Genomic DNA, 21,360 nt, shown 5'->3' with positions numbered 1-21,360 from the left:
TACTACAGCTATTAAAAAAAGGGCCTGGTTAGGCAAATCTGTCCACAGAGGGCCAAAATTAGGATAAAAGGCATTGCTGAGAGCAGGATACGAAGCAGCATGGTGGATGAAGATAATAAAAGCAGTGACCTATTCCTAAGTGCCTATACTAACTGTATCTAATTACTCAATAGAGCTCAAGATCTCCAGCTTTACTGATCTATTATTGAACACAAAGCCTTAAAGGATTGGAAATTAACCCTGTCAATGGGCATAGTTCAGAAGCGATAGGTAAGGAGGTCACACCTTGCTAAGCAGGTTTAAAGGAGACTTTTACAGATTGATAGAGGCTAGAAGGAACCATTATGATCATCTAGTCTGACCTCCAGCATAGTGCAGGCCAGAGAGCTTCACCCCAAGAAGTTCCTACACCTAGCCCAATAACTTGTGCTTCTGCTACAGCATATCTTTTAGAAAGAGATCCCACATTCATTTAAAGACTTCAAGTGACAGAGCATTTACTACGTCCATTGGTAAGTTGCTCTAATGGTTAATTACCCTCCCTGTTAAAAAAATGTATTTCTAGTCTGAATGTGTCTTGAGGCTTGTCTAGACTAGGACATGTGCACTGGTGTAACACGACACCTACCATAGACCCACTGCGCCGGTCAACTACTGGGGTAAGCCACACCGATGGAAGCCCCACCGTACACTGGCACTGCTCTCCCAGTGCAACCCCCTCTCATCCCCCTACCCCCACCACCCCTCAAACACTGGGCCTTAGCACAAAAGGCTCGATTCTCCCCTGCCTTGAACAATCACTTCAACCTGTGCAAAGTGAGTGACAAACGTCACCATTCTGATTTGGTATAATGCCTGCCACAAAGTACCGGGCAAATGAGAATGAAACCCGAAGGTAGCAGGAAGAGTGTGAGTCAAAGCAGTGGGTGGCCTACTTGAATGTACACTGCTAGTTTTTCTACTGCTACAACTCTCGCTTATGGTCCTTCATCCTGTAAATTACACTAATTAGACATGTAACTTACACATTCTGTCTTTCACCATTACTAATTGACACTGTACTCACTAGAATACCTGCTTATATCATTACTTACAGAAGGGGGTGCCATCGTGATACAAAAAGCAACGTTGATTATGTCCAAAGGAGGTAGAGTTACTGCAGCCTTTAAGTTTGCCAACAGACAGAAAAATACATTTTACAAGCAGAGGCGGATATCACCTTAACAGAAATGTGGTCTATTAAATCCCAGTACAGTGGCTAAATCTAATCCCATATGGATCATACAAGCAAGTTAAAGACGTATGGGCTGTATGAATGGACTATAAGGTGGATAGAAAGCTGGCTAGATTGTCGGGCTCAACGGGTAGTGATCAATGGCTTCATGTCTACTTGGCAGCTGGTATCAAGCAGAGTGCCCCCAGGGTCGGTCCTGGGGCTGGTTTTGTTCAATATCTTCATTCATGATCTGGAGGATGGCGTGGATTGCACCCTCAGCAAGTTTGCAGATGACACTAAACTGGGAGGAGTGGTAGATATGCTGGAGGGTAGGGATAGGATACAGAGGGACCCAGACAAATTAGAGGATTGGGCCAAAAGAAACCTGATGAGGTTCATCAAGGACAAGTGCAGAGTCCCGCACTTAGGACAGAAGAATCCCATGCACTGCTACAGACTAGGGACCGAGTGGCTAGGCAGCAGTTCTGCAGAAAAGGACCTAGGGGTTACGGTGGACGAGAAGCTGGAAAAGAGTCGACAGTGTGCCCTTGTTGCCAAGAAGGCTAATGGCATTTGGAGCTGTATAAGTAGGGGCATTGCCAGCAGATCGAGGGACATGATCATTCCCTCTATTTGACATTGGTGAGGCCTCATCTGGAGTACTGTGTCCAGTTTTGGGCCCCACACTACAAGAAGGATGTGGAAAAATTGGAGAGAGTCCAGTGGAGGGCAACACAAATGATTAGAAGGCCAGAGCACATGACTTATGAGGAGAGGCTGAGGGAACTGGGATTGTTTAGTCTGCAGAAGAGAAGAATGAGGGGGGATTTGATAGTTGCTTTCAACTACCTGAAAGGGGGTTCCAAAGAGGATGGATCTAGATTGTTCTCAGTGGTAGCAGATGACAGAACAAGGCGTAATGGTCTCAAGTTGCAGAGGGGGATGTTTAGGTTGGATATTAGGGAAAACTTTTTCACTCAGAGTGGTGAAGCACTGGAATGGGTTACTTAGGGAGGTGGTGGAATCTCCTTCCTTAGGAAGTTTTAAACTCAGGCTTGACAAAGCCCTGGGAGGAATGATTTAGTTGGGAATTGGTCCTGCTTTGAGCAGGGGGTTGGACTAGATGGTCTCCTGAGGTCCCTTCCAACCCTGATATTCTATGATTCTATGATTCTAAAGTATTTGACTAATAAATGGAAGATCTATTTTATAGAGCTGTAGGGAGAAATATTACCCTAACCCCTCTTCTTCTTTCACCATTATTCTGCATGCTTCTTGCTGGTACAATTTAGTCACTTAAAAATCAGCTTCCTCTTTTGCTTATTAATAAATCTAAGCAAATAATTGAATTTAAAAAAAAAAAAACCAAACCCATTTTGTTAAAAAAAAATTCAAAGTGAAACACTGCAATAGTTTGTTTTCAAAATATCAGAATGAAATGTCTAGACATTTCCAAATTCTTTTTCCTGCTGAAATTATTTGCCAAATTCAGCCCAAATGCACAAATCGTTTCAGTGTGCCCCTCAAAATGGGTTTTTTGATGAATTGACTATTTGCCAAAAATTTCCACCCAACTCTATGTATTAAGTGCCATCTCCCTCATCTCTACCCATGACATTACCATTATGGCTAACAGCTCCTTTACACTGCCCCGTTCTCTAAACCCTGCCACTATCCATCCCTTCCCTTCTCCCTGCCCCCAACCCTAATCCCCAAATCTTCACTGCTCAGCAAAGGGGTTGAAGAAACAGCCATTTCTTGCCGCTCCAGTTACCACTACAAACCACTCCCCCTTTGGAGTCATGGTGGGTGCAGCGTTTGGTTTCCTCAGCCTTTTCATCTGAGTCATCTTATTTCTACCCTCAGCCCTAACTACCACTTTAATGTTGAGGAGGCTCAGCTGTACGTCAGGATATACTTTAACCTCTTCAATAACCGTCCACATTCACCCAAACTGCTCATCCTGGACAACCAAACCTGTGGCTTCATCTGAGATACCTTCAGCTAAATGCCTCAAAGGCAGAACTGCTTCTCATCAGCAAGAGGAACATCTTCAAACACTATTAATTAACCCTGAGGCTGTTCTTATTTGGACACCAAATCCCAGTCAGTCCTAGAAGTGGGGGAGTGAAAAGGTGAGAGACAGCCACATTTGCACATCTGCTCTGGGAACATGCTGAGCAGAGCTGGGCCAGACCCCAGGACTGGTCCCAGTGCGTTAATACCATTGTCTTCTGTCATTTATACCATGCAGCCCTCACCACTTTGCACTTAATTCTAGAGGACATTTGGGGGCACCCTTTGTGTGAAACATGCTATATAGAATAAGAGCGAATTGTTTAGTCAACAGCTAGTTAGATACTGTAGTTACAGGGTTGGCCAGCTTCCCACAATGAAATACCTTGCAAGATCTTGTTAAAGGGGCAGAAAACAAACCTGGGAGCTCAAAGTGTAAATTCACTGTCATTCAAAGGAAAGGTTCCAGAGAGCGTGACACTGACGGTATCTGTTCTACCACTAACGTACCATTCGCATTACACCTGGTTGACCGGCAAACTGACAGAAATGCCCAAGATCTCCAACTGGCTTCCTAGACTGGCATTGTACTGTCTGACTCTCATCCTGGAATATAATTGGGGCTGGAATGTGAAGAAGAAGGGGGGAAAAAAAAGCAGACTGAAGATAAAATCAGACATTGGTTGCTCTGAAATTTGGCCCAGAACCATCCCCAGTTGAAATTAGGGATAGTCTGATATGTTTAGTGTACCATGTGCCCTCGCTATTTGCTATACCACACAAGAGTGCTGCTCTCCTGTCTCGTTCCATGCGCCCTCAAAAGCGAACCATGATTGGAAGATGCTGAGTGTAATGAGCAGGTCCTAGGCAGCAAGCTGAAATAATGAGAACAATTTATTCCTTCATATCCTCCCACCCAGGCTACTTCTGTTCACTGGATAACGCCACTCCTTTAAAGACATAACATCTTAATTAACAGAATGTGCAAGCTACCACATGGGTTGTAAGCTCTTTGGGAGCACAGACAGTTTCTCTAGCACAATGAGGTCCTGGTCCATGATTATGACTCCTAGAGGCTTCAATAATACAAATAATAAATACTGTTCTGCAGGTCCTTCCTAGATTTTTCTCACAGAGCTGTGAGTTATCAGGTGTGACCTGACAGCCCCACAGTATCTGTATAAAGGTTTTGCACTTGTTTCATTCATTTGTCATGGTTCTAAATTGAGACGGACAAGGTGGGTGAGGTAATATCTTTTACTGGACCAATTTCTGTTGGTGAGAGAGACACACTTTTGAGCTTCGCAGAGCTCTTCAAAGAGACCAGCAGAAGTTGCTCCAATAAAATATATTACCTCATCCTCCTTGTTTTTCTCATATCCTGGGACCAACACGGGTACAACAACACTGCAAACATGCTTCTGAAGTGACATTTCCGCAACTGTTCTCTCGGTGGCCATGATCATACACTCAGAAATAATTCTCTGCAAAGAGAGACACCTCTTAATTTTAAAAATAATAATTTAGTAGGTTAAATGTATCAAGGCCTTTATGCAGGTCTTCTAGATGCCCACAGATTAGCAGGACAAATGATCCCCTAACAATCTGTCAAATTCAAAAGCATCAATAAAAATGCCAGAGTTGGGACAAAACAATGCTTTCTGGTGAATACTGAAAATAAATTCTGAAAAGGTAAGAAAAAAACTTTTATAAAAGGGATTTGATTTGAAAGAAGAGAAACCTTAAAAAAAAGGTTCATTTTGGGACAGAAACAGGGTTTTTGAACAGAAGATTGTTTAAAAATGCATTGGTTTAGCTATGGTTTCCCTAATGATAATCTGTGGCTTCTGATCTGGCAATCAGGCCTGGGTTCAATAGAAATACTAGTCCAGGCTTTGTGTGCCGACAAGCTTTAACTTTAAGCAAGCAAACAAGCAAACTTTAAAGGCTGCTCATCAGGGAATTTTTTATTCAAATGAGAGACTCAGAGAGAATGAATGAAAAAGTCCAGTCAGACAGAGCTTTCTGTTCTTTGACTTCATAAACTGACACAGGATTATTTGGAGAGGCATTGAATATTTCACTGAAAAGATATTGAAGTGGTGAGGACAAACATTAATGCTTGTTTTGTTCACTGTGGTGATGCGCAGAAACAGTAATGGAAAAAACATCATATTTCCCCTTTCATCAACTTCCTGGGCCTTCCACAACAGTCAGGTGACAATCAACATCTCCATCGCTCTAGTAAGTATGCTTATGCTTTAACCTTGACTTCAGTGGGCTACATGGATCAGCGTTCACTTCGCACTCCCCATCAGTACCTGGTCCAGCCCAGGGAAGCAAACGATCCAATCAGCAGACTAAAGCCGGTGATGAATCCTGATCACGTGCCATGTGAGGTATGTTGTGCATATGCTAAGGCGACGACTCGTGTTGAAATTTAAGCACGTGCTCTGCTTTTCAACACCTTGCAGGATCGAATCCATATTGCAACCAGCAGGTGCTAAAATAAATTTCTATACACTATTTAACTCGAGGGTGTCTCTGGATTACAAGGGTTGGGCTACTGCAATCCTACAGCGGAAAACAAAAAGGTTTATAGGTCCAGAATCTGACTCAAGGGTTAACAGGCAGTACCTTTAAGTTATCGTATTGAAACATATCCTCCCTCCTCCTTAGGAAGGAGCACCCCCACTCTCACAATGATGAGTTGCAATACGTTTCATTGCATAACACATTATACTTCTCTCCTGCTTTTCCTTTGTGCCTTCTGATACAGAGTGTTTTTTTCCTGTTTCAAAGTTTTATTTTAAACACTGACTAGGGAAGGGCAAAAGACTCTTCCTCTATCAGAGCAGTTAATACTGGGGGCTGGAGAGAGCTTTTCAAATAAACAGGATTGAAATTAAAAAAGATTTAGCCCACAGAGCAGCAGCTTCCTCAGAAGAGCGGCAGATGGGGTGAGGGTGGGCTCCTGAGAGGAGCAGAGGTGGGTGTCATAACAGGGAGGTAGGAAGGAGAAGCAGCCCTATTTGTTGTGCACACCGGAATGTGGAGTTTTGGTTCAATAGCCAATCATTTTGCATGGAACAGCTGTGCAGTTATTATGCACAATTCTGCACTCTGATTGGCTAATGACCCTTAGCTAGCCAGAGCACAGAGATTTGCATATTATATATTTATTGAGATATAACCACAGTCATGATTCAGGTCAGTTCCCCATCAGCCACAGTTCTGGAATTTGAATAACTGAGAGATGATAATACTTTTGTGGGTTATTAACTCCTAGCATCCCTGTACTCTGATTGGCTGAGATAATGCCATTTTAGTGCAATACACATTATTGCATAGCATTTTTGCTATGAGAAAAGTTTTATTGAAATCAACAGCTGAGAAAGCCTGATCATTTCAATGCGACTTTGCCACTTACAAGAAAAACACGTTAATTACATTTTATGTGGACAGTTATGAAGTAACTGTGTTCAGCACAAAGGCAGCAATTCAGAAATACGTTATGTGGGTGACAATTGGTGTAGCAACTTTGAAGGGGCTTCATCTGTACATCGATCAAATGCACTCTAAAACCAGGAACATCAGCAGTAAATATCTGCCTCTCAGGGCTTTTTATTCATATACCAGATTTCAAAGTGACACTGATGAATAGCAAAATGCATTACAAAATGGCAACCTTGGCAGGTTCTGAGCTGCAGAGAACTAGTGTTTCCAGGCACCAGGATAATTAGATAAATCAAAACTGGAATGATAATCAGCTGCTTAGACTAGTAGAAATAATTCTGAGTAGGTGGTTTGTAAATACCAGGGAAGAGGTCCTGGTAGGGATGTCAGAATGATAAGAATCTGTGCTGAAAAGTGTATGTAGTGTTAGTTATTAGTTTATTGTAATACGTAACATGGTGAACAGAAATCAACTGTGTGTGGATAGGATCAATTCATTACATGGCTCTTAACAGCTACAGCATCTGGCAAGGAGTCCAAGAGAAGTAGTCTTCAGTTACTCCATGGGAGGAGGGAGTTTGGCCAGTGAACTGGGGGCAAAAGATAGAGAAGGAGTTGGAAAGAGTCTAGGGAAATAGTGACAAGGTCTGGGAACAAGCAGACTGTAGTTGCTGGACATCGGGTCCCTGGGCTGGCACCCAGAGTAGCGGGTTGGCCTGGGTTCCCCTACCAGCTGCTGGGAAAGTGAGAAAGAAGACTGTCTGGATTGGCATGCAGACAGCTGAGCCAGTAGGACTTTGAAACCATGGAAGGGGAGGACTATAATGACCTGGCTGGAGGGTTGAGTCATGAAGAGGAAGCACTGCGAGTCCTGGAGAGCCAGGAGGAACATGGCATGATCAACCATCAGAAGGGGAGCGTCAGACCTGAATGGAGCTAATCCCCAGATGACAAGCCCTGGGTTTGCAGTAGTTCTGCCTGGGTTCCATACTTACTTCTAAACTTCTTATTCACTGGAGGGGAGTGGTTCAGAGGCAGAAAGGGGAGTTATATGCATAACTTCTGGTGCATTTGGGTACCCAACTCTCTTTTGCTTCTCTGAAAATCTTCTGAACATGTTGGGAAAAATTTTCAAAAGCATCTAAGTGGCTTAAGAGCCAAAATCTCATCCAAAGGGCCTAAGGGCCAGACTTTAAAAAGGTATTTTGGCCTCTAAGGATGTAGCTAGGCACCTCATAGGTGGTTTTGAACATCCCACTAGGTGTCTATCTGCATATTTAGGCAGCAAAGGCACAGATTTTTAAGGGTATTTAGCCCTTGCTGCACTAAACATTGAAACACCAGCTGATTTAGGAGACAGTCTCATTTTCAAAAGTGATTTAGGCACTTATTCTAAATGCCATAAATTGACAATGGGATTTGGCTCCTATGTGCCTAAATCCCTGAAGAAAATGAGATTTAGGCTCCTAAGTCAGCTAGGTGTCATCATGCTGAGCACACCACCCTTAGTGCCTAAATCACTTCTGAAAATCAGACAGGCTCCTAAATCAATTGGGCATTTTGAAGTTGATAAGAGGATAACATTTCGAAACCACTTCAGTACATTTACAAAACTTGTTATGCTGCTTACTTTGAAATCTCCTCTTTTCGAATGAGAAGCTGGCCAGCAGACGCTTGCAAAGCCAAATCCTGCTTGCCTTTCTTGGGCAAGGAGTCTCAATTTTTGTTTGTTTAAAGCTGTTCACATTTATCCATTAAAAACTCAACGGTCTAAGCCTGGTTGCTGTAACTTCCGAGAAAAAGAGTGAGAAATCCTGCAGTGCCCATAGCAATAGGAAGGAAAGCATCTGCTGAGTCCTCTGCGTGTTTCTATCGCTTCGAGTTAAGTTGCAAGGCAGATTTTTAAAAAGACAGCTCTCCCCTATTCAAATGCTCCAGTGCTCCAGTTGACAGCCATGACAGCTACAAGCATAGCCAGAATCTGTGTGGCTCCTCTGATTTCTGATTTTCACCCACACCTCCTTCAGTTTTCAGCCAATGATCAGAAATCAGAAGTCAGCTTGATAAAACTGCTGTGTGACTATAGACTTATGAACAGTGGGAAATTCACTCTGTTTGCAAAAAGGCCACATTCTCTGGGTGTAGGTTAGGGATCCCAAAGTAAGATCTGAATGGGTGGACACCTACTGAGTCCCACAGAAGTTAGTGGCAGGGGCGGCTCTACGAATTCCACTGCCCCAAGCAGGGTGGCGCGCCGTGCTGCTCGCGCTGCCGGGCGCCGGTCCCGCGCCTCCGCAGGACCTCCCGCAGACGTGCCACTGGTCCCGCGCTTACGGTGGAGCTTCCGCAGGCATGCCTGCGGGAGGTCCACACGAGCCGCGGGACCAGCGCACCTGCCGCAGTCATGCTTGCGGGAGGTCCGGTCGTCCCGCGGCTCCATTGGACCTCCCGCAGGCATGACTGCAGAAGGTCCGCCGGACCCGCCTGCCGTCCTCCCGTTAAAATGCCGCCCCAAGCGCGCGCTTGGCACGCTGCGGTCTGGAGCCGGCCTTGGTTAGTGGTCAGAGTTCTGCCTATGTAGATCAAACCGTAGAATCAGGTTTGCCAGAGAATGGAAGAAAGAGCCTTGAAAATAAGTGAGAGCTCAGAAAGCAGATTGCTTGCCATTGTTTCAAGAGTTGCATTAGCCAGCCTGTACAAAGACACCTTATCTCATCGCTTGACATGAGCATTAAAGAGAAAGGAGAAAGGAAACACTTGTGAATAACAGGCATAATAGGAAAGACTAATTAAGTGAAACATAACTGACTTCCAGTAGAAGCACGGGGACAGATTTTCAAAATTAATAGATGAGACTGTGTGTGTATGTTTCTGAGTACCTAATTTATGCATGCAAATACTTGATCTTTGCACACAAGTGTCTTATTTGCAAAAACACTTTGAGTATCTTCAGTATCTGTCCTAAGATTCTCCTTTGATAATATCTCCCTTCTGATGTGGAACTATACACTTCTAAGTCCTATAATTTAAGTAATTCTGTTAGATTTCCTTGCTACAGTGGCATCGCATTGACAAGTTTTAATAATTGGAGATATACCAATCTCCTAGAGCTGGAAAGGACCTTGAAAGGTCATTGAGTCCAGCCCCCTGCCTTCACTAGCAGGACCAAGTATTTATGTCCCAGATCCCTAAGTGGCCCCCTCAAGGATTGAACTCACAACCCTGGGTTTAGCAGGCCAATGCTCAAGCCACTGAGCTATCCCTCCCCCCTTGTTGTCCTTCATATTTGTTAGAAATGTACAATTACGCAGTAGTTATTTGCAAATTTGTTGCCATTTCCTAATGAACAATAATACAGTATACCTGGTTGTTTTCTTCCCAAAGCAATACTCTACGTTCCTCGTACAGTGGCAATCGATACTTAATTACCATTTAGTGTTAACAACTTTTAAAATAAAATAATGTTTTATAATAATTTAAATTAAAAGCTCTTTACTACAGATACTTCTATAATAAATGCTGGTGAAATGACCTATTTGAAAGCAAATCACATTATAAATTCACATAACTCAATTTGCAAAGCCCATCTCATGCATACTAAAGAGACGTTAAAGGCTGTGCAGAATAGTAAAATAAAAAAAACGTTTATATAAAGGAAATATGATTCTTTAGAGTAATATAAATATACCATAAACTAACAGCAATTCAAGAAATCACCAGCAGTGTGCATAGTTTGGAAGATGTTATATTTCAGTTAGTGCTGTAAAGGCGAACACATTCTTTCTGGTCTATGCATAATGAAATCATAAGCAAAACAGCAAATTATTTCTATAAGCAATATAACAATTTCAGATAGGGTCATGGTGTACTTCATTTGAGACTGGGCTACACATTCTTCATTGTTCTTTTGTCATCTGAAGATTTCTTGAAGAGTATAGTTGTACAGAAATGCAGTACAGGTTCCTAGAGTGGACCTCATTCATATTTTAAAAGTGATGTTGAGGGTGTCATTTTCACTCAAACTTGTATGGAATTAGAATCCTTAGCAGCAAATGCATTTTTTCAATTTTAAACCTTTTTTTGCCCCACTATGTCTTTCTTCTGCTTAGAGTTTGCAGTGTTATTGTAGCTGTGTTGGTCCCAGGATATAAGAGAAAGAATATGGGTGAGATATTTTATTGGACCAATTTCTGTTGGTGGCAAAGGCAGAGACAAACTTTCAAGCTACACAAAGCTCTTCTGCAGCTCAGTGGAGCTCAAAACCTTGTCTCTGTCTCTTCTGGTCCAATAAAAAGATTATCTCACCCACCTTCTTCCTCTTATATTTAGGGCAAGATTTTTAAAAATATCCAAGTGATTAGGGAACCTAAATTATATTTTCTAAAGGGATTTAGGGCCAGATTTTAGGTGCCTAAAGATGCCTAATGGGGTTGTCAGAAGTACCCAAGCACCTAACTTCCATGAGAATATCCTGTTCAAGTGCTTTTGAAAATTGCATTTAGACACCTAAATACCTTTGAAAATCTGGCCCTTTGGAGCTTAAGCCCCACTGATTTTTCAGTGAGTCTTGGGCTCTTAAGTCGCTTTTGAAAATGGGACTTAGGCTTCTATGTCACTTAAGTGCTTCTGAAAATGCTACCCTTATTGTCCAAAACTTTCTGAAAGAGGTGCCCGATCCAAAGCCCATTGTAATAATAGAAACATAGAAGATTAGGGTTGGAAAAGACCTCAGGAGGTCATCTAGTCCAACCCCCTGCTCAAAGCAGGACCAACACCAACTAAATCATCCCAGTCAAGGCTTTGTCAAGCCGGGCCTTAAAAACCTCTAAGGAAGGAGATTCCACCACCGCCCTAGGTAACCCATTCCAGTGCTTCACCACCCTCCTAGTGAAATAGTGTTTCCTAACATCCAACCTCGACCTCCCCCACTGCAACTTAAAAGTCTCAATGAGAGTCTTCCCACTGTCGACAGTGGGATTCAGATCAGGCCCCAGGTGAGCTGTATCCCTGAATATGAATGGTCAAGAACCAAAATGGATTACCTGAAAGGATAGGCAAAGGCTATGTCAATGCTGAGGTCGCTCTCCGTCTTGTTTGCACAGTCCACGCTGAGCCGCAGGCCTCCAGAATAACCACCGCATGTTGCAAATGCAAAGATTGCAAAAAGCTGTCAAAAACAAATGACATTTTAATTTTATGTCAGTGACAAGAACAAATGTATCTATACAGCAGTTTTCTTGACTGAGTCAGAGGTCGCTGCCCAAGTAACTCCCTCAGATGATCAATAATGCAGAGTGGTCAAGAACAGTTACTACTTCGAGCTGGGTTTTAATACAAACAGACTGGTTACTCTGAATAGTAATAGGACGTGAATTCCATAATTAAGAGGCATAATTATAAGCTTCTCTTGCGCTCAGTGCCAAAAATGACAACCAGGCAATTTAGACCTTAGTTTAGACTAGGAACATATGGAGAAAGAATGAAGATTGACCAAGTACAATGGACCATTTGAAATCTTTAAATGTAAGTAAAATCACTGCAAAATGTTATAAGGAGCCAGTATAGGGATTTCGAAGGAGTGACACAAAGGCAGACACATGGTTCATGTAGATATATTGACACAACATGCAAAATATGTTATCACATTATCCTTCATTAGATTTTAATGAGGCCACATATGACTTTGAATAAAAGACTAACACTGTTCATTAGTTTTTGGAATCATTATTGTAATCTTAGACAGATGAGCAGATGCAATAAATCAATGCTAAAGTCAAAGGAAAGCAAAGCAAGTTACAGAATAAATTCAACCATCCAACTAGGCATGGGCAAAAATAAAGGTGGTTCAAATCCAGGTTCAGCTTCATCTTAATTCCCAAAGACGCGTGCATATTGTATAGTGGAGGTGGTAGTGCTATTGTTTTTCTTTTTTGCTCTAACTCTGTTTTAAACACAGAAAGACAAAGCTGGCATTGGTTTTGCAATTGTCAATTTAAGATGCTTTGCAAAAACAAAATTTGACATGGACATGGGTCAGGCACTTGATTCTATTTTTGTAACTTCTATAAAAAAAATAAATCACACACTGGGCCAAATTTTGCTCTGACTCGCACCAGTATAAATCTGGAGCAATTCCACTCATTTTAATGGAATTACTTCAGAGCTACACTAGTGTCAATGAAAGTGGAATTTCGCTGTCTAGATTATGTCATGTTCATATTAACAATGAAATAAACGATGGGTCAGTGAGGGAGGAGGAATACAAGCATAGCACACACTTCAAGTAAAGAAGAGCCTGTCCTGAAGCACTGAAGGGACAGATGTGAGCAGCAACCGGAAAAGTAAATTTGAGGCAGAATGAAAGAACAATTGCTGCATTAAAGACGGAGGAAACAGAAAACTAGAGCATACTGTAACCCCAGCCAAGGCACAAGACCCTAATAAGTGCTGTCAATAACAGCTGTACACCGTCACCCCACCAACCACTCCACTTCATGGCACAATCACAGCCAAACTGGGAGATGCATTATCCTCCTCTGTCTTCAGCTTTCCTTAATATACATGTATATTTTTGCCAGCTGTTGCCAGGTTACCTGGCCTGTCCCTGAGCATTTGGAACGGAAAAAGCTTTTTGCTGGCACAAGATGATTTGCTGGGGGTGACCCAGAACAAAGCCAGGCCACAGCGTTTGTACGGGCACTTGAGATTGTATGGGAAGGAAGCACTCAACACGAGAGGAGCAGCAAGTGGAGAGGAACAAAGCAGAAGACTGCCTGACTGCAGGCTCCACGTAGAAGCGGGGGAGGAATGGGTACACTATCAGGGCCCGGTCCAAAGAGGGCAGCTAGCCAGAAGGCCACAAGCCCATCCCATGAGAAAAAAAATTCTGGCCAAATTGTGGCCATTTGAGTTTGTTATTTATATAATTGGAGTATGTTTTCATGGAGGACAGGTCCATCAATGGCTATTAGCCAAGATGGTCAGGGACACAACCCTATGCTCTGGGTGTCCCTAGCTGAAAGGAAAATCTATAAGGGGCAATGATAATTAAAATCCAGAGAAAGAGTTTAAAGCCAAATCAAAACATAAAACTCCCCAGCTATAGCAGGTGGCCTTCCAGTAAATTTGCAATGACCACTGTTAGAATGGAATCCCAATAGTGAAGGGGGATGAGACATTCTCTTCATGCCAGTGTGATGGCCGCCATCTTGGCCACCACAACAGGGACTGAACAAGGGGCCTCCAGAACTAAAACCACAAGCTGCACTAGTCTGAGCTAAAGAGCGTGGGCTCCCTATCTGGGCTTGTAGCAGGCTCCTATCTTTGATGGGCTGTGCACAGAGGGGAACCCGTAACACTCATTCACAGGTATCCCAGTGCTAGCATACACTATGTTCTTCCCTTTCCACACAGCGTTATCAAGTACTTGTTAAGTGCCAGCAGTGTCCTTGGCCCTGCCGGTACAAGACACAAAGGACAGACAGGCCCTACTCAGAAAGCTTGAAATCAGTGGGAGTTACATGCCTAGGCACTTTTGAAAATCCCACTAAACATCTACCTACATCTTCAGGCGCCGGAATTTAAAAATCTGGCCCTTGGCTCCTCTGTCTTAGCTCCCCATCTGTAAAAGGGGGATAATGGCATTACCCTGCCTTACAGGGCTGATGTGAAGATAAATACATTAGAAAGATTATGGGACGTTCAGACACTAAGCTAATGAGACCATATAAATGCCATAGATAAGAAGATAATTTTAAAACAATATTATTAATTCACTTCCTCATGGGCAGAGTCTGTAGAAATTTACCCCTGCTGTGATGCCTACAGAACCCTGCCAGCTGACTGCAGATAGGCTAGTGATGAACAACTACTGTTTACTGTACAACATTAGCATATGCTGCCATTACCTTGCCATGCCCCTGCAGTTCTCTTACCCCCCTCTTATCTCTTGATGCAATATTATAAATGTTTTGGGGCAGGAACAGGTTTTTTTGTTAAAGTCCTGTAAATAGGGTGACCAGATGTCCCGATTTTATAGGGACAGTCCCAATTTGGGGGTCTTTTTCTTATATAGGTTCCTATTACCCCCCACCCCGTCCCGATTTTTCACACTTGCTGTCTGGTCACCCTACCTGTAAAGCACCTAGTCTAATGGAGCCCTGATACTGGCCTCCAGCTGCCACTGTGTTCTGAATAATGAACAACAGTAACAGAAAGGAGTAATACAACATTTGTTCAATGTCAGGCTGGCTAAAAACCTAAGCAGGTAAAAGCTGAGATTTGCTGTGTATTAGCTTGTTAAATATTTATCCCGAAACTATAAATGTTGCTACCGTAACTCGAATAATAGGCCTTGAGGCTCAAACATTTCCTTTGTAAATAGGAGTTATTCTGCACTTGGAACTAATTGAATTCCATACAGAATCACAATGAAAATTGGTATTAATCATTCTGTTTTAATTTGTAAAGGCAAAGTCAGAAAACAATCTATTTAAGGAGAATGGGAAATACTGGAGCTGAGCAGCTTTCTGGCCTAATTAATGGAGTTGCAAATGCAACTATTTTGCAGATATGCAGGGGGCCACAAAGATGAATAGGCCATAACAAATAAAGAGGGAGCTAATAATAATAATAGGAGATATACCAATCTCCTAGAACTGGAAGGGACCTTGAAAGGTCATTGAGTCCAGCCCCCTGCCTTCACTAGCAGGACCAATTTTTGCCCCAGATCCCTAAGTGGCCCCCCTCAAGGATTGAGCTCACAACCCTGGGTTTAGCAGGCCAATGCTCAAACCACTGAACTATCCCTCCCCCGCCTAAAAGCTAAAGGCGTGCAGGAAGAGATAGCCCTGCTATAAATACACAGTAGCATCTCCTCCATTTCCCTGGCAGCTGGGCTGCTCTGTATTTGGGGCACGGTGTTCAAAGAAATGTACACATTGACGGTACTTCTGTTTTGCTAAAGCTTTCTAAGACAGTATACACCTAGGCCATTGAAACTCAAGGAGCCCCTTTTAATCCAGGGGTGACTTGATGACAGCCTATAAGTATCTACAGGGGGAGCAATAATGGGCTCTTCAGTCTAACAGACAAAAGGTCTAACACAATCCAATGGCTGGAAGTTCAAGCTAGACATATTCAGACTGGAAATAAGGTGTACGTTTCTAATAGGGAGAGTAATTAACCATTGGAACACTTTACCAAGGTCGCTGACCCTTTTAAAATCACAGTTGGATATTTTTCTAAAGGATCTGCTCTAGAAATCATTTTGAGGAAGTTCTATAGCCTGTGTTCTACAGGAGGTCAGACTAGATGATCACAGTGGTTCCTTCTGGCCTTGGGATCTATGAAACTATCCATCTCTTCATAAAGAATTTGCCACAGCCACAGTTATTAGGACTCAGGAGGGAGCAGTAACTTTCCTTTTCCTCCACGCTCTCTCCTCTCCTGTTTTGACATCTTCTCTTCAGTGGGCGAGTCAGTCTAGGCTATCCCTGAATTTGTGCAGCCTCTTTAAATTCCTCATCCAGCCACGGTCCAATGCCACAGCGTAACAACACTACATGCCCGTTCCCATGCCTGTTTGTCACACCCAGCAGCCTTCTGGGCTTTCTCAGAAGCCTGGGGAAGGATATGGATGTGGGCTCCTGGCTAGAGGTGAAAAGACGGCTGGAAAGGGCTCTGCACATCTGACTTTACAGAAGGTTCCGCAAAAGCTGGGGCTTGCCCTGGCTCTGCCTATTGCTTTGTCTCTTGCTGTGGGAGGGTCATCGGTAGCTAACACTGAACAGATAGAAGCTAACAAAAGCACAGCTGGTCTGGTGGCCGCAGCAGGAAATACACAAACAGCACCTTTTGGGAGAAGCTCTACATGTGACATGGGAGAGGGGAAGAACAGAGGCTGTCAACAATGGATATTTCCCCCTGGGTTTCATGGCAAACTTGTAAGCATTGTTTTCTTTTTGTTCAAGCAATGCTTCTTTGGCCAGGCGCCCTTTTTGCTTTCACTGCTTTATGCTGTCAGTGGAGTATATAATGTATTAAACCAAGATTTACGCATCAGGTTTTGCCTGTGCTGTAATTTTGCAGGGATACTGTATTTTATTGTAGGTAGATTTGTGTAAATTGCAGCTGGAAACCCCGCAATGGGAACTTGATGGGCCAGATTTAATAAAAACTCCATCTGGAAAATAATTTGATTGAACCTGGTCCCTCTGAAATTGAAAAGTTTATTGGCAAAAGTCATGTTTCGTTATGCTCCTATTTACTTCCTACCTATAAATCCACACTTACCGATATCCCCATCTGTGCCATCAATCCACACCATATTTCCTTTTAAAATTAAATAAATCTTCTTCCGACCACATAGCTGCCCTGAGCCACTATGGACTAGACTGTGTCCTTAGGCCCAGCCCTGAGCAAGACGCGATGGGAGAGCAGTACTGCTCCAGGAAGAACTGTGACTCGGAGGGTCACATACCAGGCAATCGCTGAGTACAAAGGGGGTGGCTTACTGCTCAGTTTGTGCCCACTCTGTCCAGTGGTTGATGCATGGGAGAGATGAAGCAGAGATGAGGCTCCACCCATTTTTGGCAGCTCCCCACCTCCTCCCCAATTGCTGTGTGTGAAGGAGCCGCTAGAATGCTGCACCACACAGGGCCTGGCCCATGGCCACACCGGTCGGGAGGTCGTTGCCTTAAGTTTCCCTTTGCAAAGGCAGCACATCTTTGACGCTCAGCAAGGTGGTGGTTAGAACATGCTTTTATGAGCCTCCCCTTTCCTTTGTTTTGTCACCCCCTCACTCCCTCCACAATCTGAGGCCGTCACCTGTGTAAACCTCATTGTAAAAATCTCCAGGCAGTGACTATCTTATGTTATCCCTGGAAAGTGTTATGACACTACGTAAAAGGAATAAATATCTGGTGCCCAGTGAATAGTCTGTAATGCACAATACACTTCCAGAAGTCATTTTACTCCATCTTTTAAAGATCCATTTGTTACTAATTGCTGTGGGGGAAAAGCCACACAACAGACCATTGACTTCTCACAGTCGTATTAGGCCAAGCATAGGAGATGCCGGGGTTCAACAGCTGATTTACTTGGATCAACTGGAAGCACTTAGAGTTTTCTTCTATTTTGAGATCAGACCATATCTTCAATAGGAGGACAATCCAGTCTAATTTTGCTCCTGCAATCCACTGCACTCAGGTTTACATAATACTCAGAAATATTATTTGCCAGTGCAATGACAGATATCAGATGGCGATCAGTCTGATTCAGGGACACAAACATTTGTAGTTGCAAATCAGTTAAACTTTCTGAAAGTTCAGAATTTCAAATATTTGGTTCACAGCAAGAGAGGGCAGATATTGAAAATTTAGGTCTGACGTCCTAGGAGTATGTAAGAAAGTTAGCACTTCTCTATCACATGAACCGCCCCCCCCCTCCCCAACCTTCACTCATTCTGCCATTCCATGTTTAAAAAAAAAAAGGGGGTGGGGAAATATATTACCCTGCTTCAAAACAATTTTCTTTGAGGTCTGCTGAATTATATGGGCTTTTTTTCCATTGGCCATTAGAAGATGTAAAAATGTCTGATGTGTCTCAAGTTAAAAGGCTTATGTAGAGCACGTGGCAGCTAAAACATCCTATTATGAAGCTAACTGCCATTTAAAAATTGATGAAACATTTATATAAACCACTGGCTTTTTGCACACATATGTTTATGTTATGCAAGAGTCCATGTGATAGCTCTAACTTTGACTGGTCTTATCAGTTGTGTGAGGTACAACATCTAGTGATGGAGCCCTGCCCACATTAAATGTGAAGAGGAAAGCAGGCCTCTGTATAAACCCAAATTCCTCCCAAGTGGAAAGGTAAGATTCCAGCTTTATCTGCTAATCTTGCCTTCCTGCTATTCCAGGAAAGCTAAAACTCTCATATTTGACCTTAAGGTTGTTTAGCTTCATCTAGACTAGAGGAATGGCTCCCTGGCATCTTCATTCAGTGCCTTCTTCATTAGACAGCATGTTCCTAGGCCACCCTTCTTTCCCAACGAGTCAGTCGATCACAGCCTGCCTCTCAAAATGTTTCAGGCTGTGGATTCCTACTATGCTAACATCAGGGGGTCATAGACCACTGCCTGAGAACTCTAATCTGAACTGGATGAGGTCCACATCCAGCTATGCCAAGAGGTACTTACTTCTTTAGAGTTTGAAATTAAATGAAAAACAGAGATTACAAGCAACACAGTAACAGTCATGAGAACCATCAAGTGCTGTCCCCCCCCACACACACACGCTCTGATCACGCTGGTACGGCTTTGGCACCATTTTCACCATAACAAGACTGGCCTTTAAAACTTTGACTTTGTGCTAAAGGAGCAAAAATTGAACGAAACACCTTCCAACGCGATTCCCCTTTCTTAAAACTGAAAAGCAAGAGGGGCCACAGGCAATTTTTAATAGCAACATATTAAATATTTGCACTTTTTAATTAGCGATTTTTATCGATTTAAAGTGTTTTACAACAAACACACTTTCTAGCATGATGATCAAATATTTCCTTTCCCCAATTCTCTATAATAAAGAGATTGCAAAATGTTTGGCAAATTTTATACTGCCTAACACCTTCCAATAGAGCTACATGAGAATAAGGCAGAAGAGTATATGGCTCAAAAAGTTGCCCTTTGTACATTGGAAACACTTAGCTCTACCGTACGGCTTTCAGAGGACACAGAATAATACAGTGTATCTTGATTATGTTATGATTTGTTTAAAGTAAATATAAAGACAATTCAACTGAAGATAGTAATGTGAAGATTCAAAAGCACTGAACAAATATATGGTGAAACATTTAAAGCAGAACTGACATCCCAAAACGTCCCTGTTGATAGATGAAGGAGCGCCTTCTGATCTAAATCTCTGCCTGTTCCTTTTTTTAAACGCTGGCACTTTTCCCATGCCAATCTGAGATGTGCGCTTCCTGGAATCACTTATCCCACAAGCAGGGCAGATGATCAGATTATTGACTTTGGGATTCCTAATTATATAAACTTGACTGGTTGATAAATTAGAGCTAGCTAACATGATCACATTTGTTCAGTGCTGGAAAGGGGATGATTGGTAAGAATTTTCTTCCTCCCCGTTATCCACATAGATTGCTGAGATAATTTTTATCCTAGTGGGAAATAAAGAGTTACAGCAACTGTCGACTAAACGCCTGGATTTAGCATGCCATCTTTAAACAAACAGCAACATTATGGACAAAAATTGTTTTGGTGATAGCATTGGTCTGAGTAACTCTCAATTAATGGGAATTTTCAATCTCAGGGGCTTCACAAATCTAAAACAATTGTTTTATTTCATTATTTCATAATGATCCATTTCAGAGTTACAAGGACCCTCCTCTGAAAATGCTGTCGCTGCCCATTGTTAGAGAGAGAATACTGGACTAGATTGTCCAGTTAGCTCATCCCATCTAGCAATTCTTATATTTCTATGATCATTCTATTGCGGGAACTGCATTAAAACCACTATAGTAAACCACTCTAGAACATGTGTTAGGTTAGGTTTAAAATAAAAGGCTAAGACTTTCCAAAAGTGAGACACCCATGCATGAAAAAACCAAGCATCCAGAAATGGAGGCACGAGAAATCAGTCATTTTTGAGAATCTTGGCCAATAGCTTTAGAACAGAAGCGCTTTCTATAGAGTAACCCAGTCTCCTGTAGACCTAGGACTCTCAGTAAGTCGTTCTCACATACTAACCCAGGGTGGGATAAGCAAGATCATGTTTCATCGGGGTACATTTAAACAGATTCCAATTCTCACACTAACAAGTTACAATTCACACATGCTGAGGCCCTCTACACTGCCAGGGCATGTTAAAGTGGCCTTAGGAAAAATGAGACTCGAGTACATAATTCCAAGATAAGGATATGGGGCCAGATCCTGAGTGCTGAGTGTCCTCAGCTCCCATAAGATCCCAGTCCCAGGTCATTGGGAAGTGAGTGCGCTCAGAATCTCAAAGGAGATGCTCAAGAACTTCAAAAAGTTCCATACTGGGCTGGATTGTCTCCTATATCTGTTAGCTTGGTGTGGGCGCTACTCTAGGGGAACATCTCCCCAACTCAACTCCTTTTGTGCTCCAAGAGCCGACTCCATTGCACGTTCTTCCCTCTCTGCCTGGGGCCCAACCGAGGTTCCCCACCTGTGAGGGGGCAGCTCTGTGGACAACAAGGATCTGAGCAGGGCAGCAAAACCCTGCCAGCCTACTGAATTCAACACAGCTTGGTGCTGTACTAACTAGGTTACATCTACCCTTGGGGCTAGGGGTGGGATTCCCTGCTCGCATGGCCATACTCGCACTAAATAGAGGAGTGCAGCTGCGGTAGCTCGCCAAGACTAGCCATGGCAGGTAGAAGCCTGCCTGGATCCCATGGATACATACTCGGAGTGGCTAGCTCGTGCCATGGCTCGTTGCTGTCTCTACTACTGTGGCTATACTATTTTTAGCGAGCTAGCACAAGTATGTCTACATGGGCTGGGACTCACACCCTAGCTTCAAGTGAACATGAAGCCCATGTCCTTGGTCCTCTCCCTAGCTGGGGGACCTATCTAAAGAAGCCATGGCCTCTAGGGGGCAGTGGAGCTGTGCAACAGGGCAGAGGCC

General features: G+C 43.0%; 1 protein-coding gene across 1 annotated transcript in view; it reads right to left on the bottom strand.

The window, feature by feature from the left end:
- SYNPR (synaptoporin) overlaps positions 1–21,360 on the bottom strand; it is a 170,691-nt gene that overhangs the window by 32,410 nt on the left and 116,921 nt on the right. Inside the window, exon 4 of the mRNA XM_045025506.1 lies at positions 11,731–11,855. Within this exon, the coding sequence (XP_044881441.1) occupies positions 11,731–11,855 (125 nt within the window). The remainder of the gene's footprint in view (positions 1–11,730; positions 11,856–21,360) is intronic.

This window comes from Mauremys mutica, chromosome 7 (genome assembly GCF_020497125.1).
Source record: "Mauremys mutica isolate MM-2020 ecotype Southern chromosome 7, ASM2049712v1, whole genome shotgun sequence".
Classification (NCBI taxonomy): domain Eukaryota; kingdom Metazoa; phylum Chordata; order Testudines; family Geoemydidae; genus Mauremys; species Mauremys mutica.
Note: the sequence above shows the minus strand (reverse complement) of the source record. Positions and strands in the feature narration are given on the sequence as shown.